Genomic DNA, 4,970 nt, shown 5'->3' with positions numbered 1-4,970 from the left:
GACGAATGGGGCCATCAGCAACACAGGGAAGGTTCTGGAGCTGCTGCGAAACCACTCCTGCTCCACCAGGTACAGAGGGCAGCAGGGCCAAAGGGGCAAAAAGCCTGGAGTGGTGGGGACGTGCTGCTCCTTGAACACAGCCTCACCTCACAGACGTCCCCCCTTCAGAGACAGAGGCAGGAGAGATTGCTGGTATGAGCCATGGGAGAACCTCAAAGGGTTTGGAACAGATCCCAGAAGTTCAGATGCTTTTGAAACAATCAAAAGCAGGATAATTGGGCTGACAACTTCACAGGCTCTCGACTGATGCTTCCTGCTAGGAGAGATTGACACATGAACGAGCTTCCTCGCCGTGGTGGGGCTTTAGGTTTTTTTAAAGCACATCTGGGTCTGGCCCCAGCTGCTTCCAGGATGGGGCTGTGCAGAATTGAATGTGCTGAAAGACAGCAATGTAAAAAGCAGCTAATTTGTGCATCGAGCTCCCAGCCCTGCTGCCGGCTGCTCTGCTTTCTCTGCCTCTTCAATGGGCATGAAACACCAGAAAAATGTAGGAAAACCTCATTCCCCTTCGATCCCTCAGACTTCAGGCTTGTCAGGGAAGATGCTCTGTGGGGACTTTGTTATATAGGGGTCTAACTGCTTCCCAGTATGGGGCAGCTCACCCCTCACCCTTGCAGGGTGGTGGTGGTAGGCTAAATACAATCAGAGTGACCCTGGAAGGCAGCACCCATCAGATCCCTGTCTCAAAAGAAGACTGGAAGCTCATTTAAGAGGGGTGTGAAGCTGACCTAAGATCTGCACTCAGCTGGGAATGAAAAACCTCTCAGAGAAAAGCCCCTGGTGTGGATGCCGTTTGCTGCTGAAGGTGGTTTCTACTCGCTGCCCTGGCTGAATGCTGTATCCCCACATCCCCATCCCTCCTGGCTTCCCACTGCGTCCACCCCACCAGGCATTGCTCACTCTTGCTCTCCCTGCTCAGGCTCCAGCTCTGCTCTGGGCTTGCAGCCTTCAGCCAAACCCTGACTCATGGAGCGGGGAGTCGGGGGAGCAGCCTCTCCTGGCTGGTTCCTCCTTCCTTGGTTTTAGCTGTGAGCAGAGAGCATTACTGCGTCTTTAGTGCCCACTGACCACAGACACTCAGAGGGGAAGAGCTGAACGGGCAGCAAAGCAGCTTGTTTGTGTCAGCAGAGGAGGAAAGGGCTCGGGGTCCTGCAGTGGGATGAAGCCGGGGCAGGGGGTCTCCTGCCTGCAGGGGGTGGGTGAGCAGCGCGGGGCCGGGGGCTGGAACGATGTGTCCCCTGGATGCTGATGCTCTGTCTCCCTGTGCAGGTGCTACAGCTTCGGCGTGGGGCCCAGCGCCTGCAGGAGGCTGGTTCGGGGGCTGGCTGCCGTGTCCAGGGGCAGCGCCGAGTTCCTGGTGGAGGGTGAGAGGCTGCAGCCCAAGGTAGGGAGGGCACCCCCCCACCACCCGGTACAGCGAGGGGGGCTGCCGCGGCTCAGGAGCGAGCGCTGTTCCCATCATCCCGGCGCTGCCTTCCTGCTCCCACTCGGCTGCAGGTGGGAGCGGGAGGGGATGAAGGAACATCTTCATCTCCAGCTGTCAGAGGCAGCGGGGGGGCACTCACCCCTGTCAGGGATGGGGAGAAGCGATGGCTGCGATACGGCAGCTCGGGCTTCAAAGGAGCTGCTGCCTCCGGCACCGGCAAGGGCAGAGGGACCAGCATCCGAGCAGCCAATTTGCTGTGAAGCCAGGCTCAGCCCCGGCACTGCTCGGGCGAGGAGCAGCCAGGGTTTGAGCTAGAGGAACACGCTGCAAGTTGCTGTTAAGCCAACTTTAAAGCAAACAGGGGGAGCCTCTTCATTTCCTCTCTCCCCATGGAGTAAACTGATGTGCCTCAAATAGAGGTTTGGGAATGGCTCTGTCCGCCACGGTGCCTGGACCATCATCTGCTGGGTGCCTAAACCCAGAGACAATTGGGCCTTTAGCTCCTAAAAAGCTGGCTTCTACCTTCTTGATCTCCAAAGATGGAGTTCAGCAGTCCACCCCTCTGCAGGAACCTGGAGCACACAGAAACCTCTCTAACACAGAACGGCATCAGCATTGCTGATGTAAATTAAAAGCAAAGACAGGGAAGGGAGAGGGTTTTTTATAGAGCTATTAATAAGAGCTTTGCGGGCTGTGCCTTCAGCAGTCTGAGGCATCAATTAATGGCCTTATAAAACACAGCCTGATGTGTCTTCCTGAGCCTGTGCAAAAGCAGTGAACAATAGAGAGTATCGGAGCTGTTCTGCCTTGAAATGTGGTGTTCAGTTCCCCTGGTGTGCACAGAAGCTCTTGTAGATGGCTCCTATTAGGTTTGTCCATGGATAGTGGTCTTCTCCACATGTGTAACTGGCAGAGCATTGCTCATCTCCAGCCAGAAAGGTACCAAAAATAGCAGTGCTGTCAGTTGGTGTGCGAGTGTTGGGGCTTGGGGCTTGGGGCTTGGACAAGTGGAGTTCAACAGCGTTTCCTGGCTGTGGGGGGGAGCAGGAGATGCTGCCTTCACCTGAGCAGGATGCCTTTGGCCACAAGCTCCCACCTTGCTCTGAGCTGGGCGACATGTGGTGCAAGATCAGCGCTGTGCTTTACCTGTATCTGCTCTCCTGCCCTCAGTATAACCATGCCAAGGGGATGGGATGGGTGCAGAGCAGTCTCAGAGGGAGCAGGCTCCCACCTGAGGTCAGGAGAAGGTAGGAACCAGCTGATGGGTTTGCTTGGGGAAGCTTCCCCTTCCCTGCAGCGCACGGTGCGTGCACCATGGCACATGCAGCACCCAGTTGTGGTGTAACCGCTCCTCTCTGCTTCCTGCTCCAGATGATCAAGTCGCTGAAGAAGGCGATGGCACCGGTCCTGAGTGACGTGTCCGTGGAGTGGGTCTTCCCCGAGAGCACCGAGGTCTTGGTTTCCCCCATCAGCACCAGTTGCCTCTTCCCAGGTGACCGCCTGGTTGGTTACGGCATCGTCTGTGACACCTCCTCGTACATCTCCAACCCCAGATCCGTGAGTCCTCACTGTGTGGAGTGGGGCTGTACCGGGAGCAGCGGTGCTGCTGTGCTTGTATGCAAGGGAGATGGTGGGTGAGACACTGGGGAGGAACAGGAACTTGGATACGGGTGCTGGTGCTCCTCTCGTGTGATGGATGCAGTGACAGGACCTATTCCCTCTCTCCGCTTCCCCCCAGGACATGAGGCGGCGGTACAGCATGATGCGCTCCCAGGAGTCGGGCAGCTCTGTTTTCTTCCACTCGCAGGAGGAGGGAGCAGGAATTGAGAGCTGGAATCCCTCCAGAGACTCGGAGGGCTGCTGCCCCGATCGCCTGGTGGTGGGCAGAGAGCCCGGGGGAGAATCGGACACGGACACGGGTACAAGTGTGGGTGTGATGCCCCTGTCTTTCCAATCAAGCTTCTGTCTCTGCGCTGCCAATTTGCCTGGCTGTTTCTCTGCAAAGAGACAGAAGCTTTGCGGGAGGGATGACAGATCTCCTGAGGCTTGAGCCTGTTTGGTTTGGATGTTTTATCCAAACCTGTCAGGAAATCAACGGAAGCTCTGGAGAACCAGCTTCCCTGGAGGGTTTCAAAGCAGCTCCAGCTTTGGCCGTGTAATTTGGACAAGCTTCCCAAGCTGCCCTCCTATGTGCAGAGGAGAGGAGCGAGCAGATGCGCATCTAGAGGAGTCGCTTCCCTGCAAGCCCTGATGATGCAGCCAGAAAAGGGGGAGAATGATCCATTATTTTCAGTCTAGAGCCAAAACTCAGCATGGAACCAGCTACTTGGAGGAAAATAAACTCTATCCCAGCCAAAACCAGGACAGGATCAAAGTTCTGTCCCCAGAGCATCACCCCTCACCATCACCGTTTGGCCGGATGCTTGTGTGGTGTAACGTGGCTGGTTGTACCCCAGAGCTGGCTGCGTTTCCACATGACAAGGAAACCTGTTACTCATGGGAAGTTCTCCCTTTCTATCCAGGCAGGAACTGTGCTGCGCATCCCCTCAACCTTGTCAAAAACAATGAGAATTCCTGCCTTTCCAAGTGAAATGTTACCATTGCTCTGACAGGAGAACGTCTGCACTAATTAAATTGCATTAGTAAACCCTTTGTCTTCTCCAGGGAGGTTTGGGGAGATGCAGGCAGGTTTGTTCTGGCTGAAAACAGCTCAGACAGAACCTCCTCAGCCTGCTCTCCTCACATCCCCAGGTATTTTAATGCAGGCTCTTATCCCCTTTGGTGCTTTCATTGCTTTGCTCAAAGCTGTGCAGGGATGAGTGTGGCCCCATCGTCCCCGGGAGGACCATGGGGTTGGACCATGAGCTGAGCGGGATGGAGCTGATCCTCTCTCCCACATGCAGGAATGGATGTGAAGGCTTCCTCCAGGAGACGGGCTTACAGCACCCCCCATGCCGATGACCACGAGCCCTGCAGGAAGGTGCCCACAGCCAGTGATCCCGACACTGCCCCGGGGAGGAACCCCCTGCGGAAAACCCACCTGCAGGACCTGCAGCAGGTCAGCCCCGAGCCCTGGCAGGGGGACCTCCAGGTGAGTTAGTTCCAGAGAGGCTTTGCAGGAAGATCTCAGGTGCAGAAGGTAAAGAGCCTGCCTCTCGCTGGTCCTGAGATACAGAGATATATGTGTGTGTGTGTGTGTCTGTGCCCATGCCTCGTGCTGCAGCGCATCACAAACACGTAGGGAAAAGAAAGTCAGTCCCAAATCAGATCGTAGAATCACAGAATCCCAGACTGGTTTGGGTTGAAGGGACCTCAAAGCTCCTCCAGCTCCAACCCCTGCCACGGGCAGGGACACCTTCCACTAGAGCAGGTTGCTCCAAGCCCCTGTGGCCACCCTGCCCTTGAACACTGCCAGGGATGGGGCAGCCACAGCTTCTCTGGGCACCCTGTGCCAGCGCCTCAGCACCCTCACAGGGAAGAGCTT

At 56.3% G+C, this 4,970-nt stretch overlaps 1 protein-coding gene across 1 annotated transcript in view; it reads left to right on the top strand.

Annotated features, from left to right (window-relative positions):
- LOC104407777 (von Willebrand factor A domain-containing protein 5B1-like) overlaps window positions 1–4,970 on the top strand; it is a gene marked incomplete at its 5' end in the record, with an annotated part of 24,109 nt that overhangs the window by 13,544 nt on the left and 5,595 nt on the right. Inside the window, 5 exon segments of the mRNA XM_010017153.1 lie at window positions 1–69; window positions 1,330–1,444; window positions 2,858–3,043; window positions 3,225–3,405; window positions 4,390–4,577. The exon segment at window positions 1–69 is cut by the window's left edge and continues 17 nt beyond it. Coding sequence (XP_010015455.1) covers window positions 1–69; window positions 1,330–1,444; window positions 2,858–3,043; window positions 3,225–3,405; window positions 4,390–4,577 — 739 coding nt within the window.

Source organism: Nestor notabilis, unplaced genomic scaffold (assembly GCF_000696875.1).
Source record: "Nestor notabilis isolate BGI_N333 unplaced genomic scaffold, ASM69687v1 scaffold16480, whole genome shotgun sequence".
NCBI lineage: Eukaryota > Metazoa > Chordata > Aves > Psittaciformes > Psittacidae > Nestor > Nestor notabilis.
This window is presented reverse-complemented; position numbering and strand designations above follow the sequence as displayed.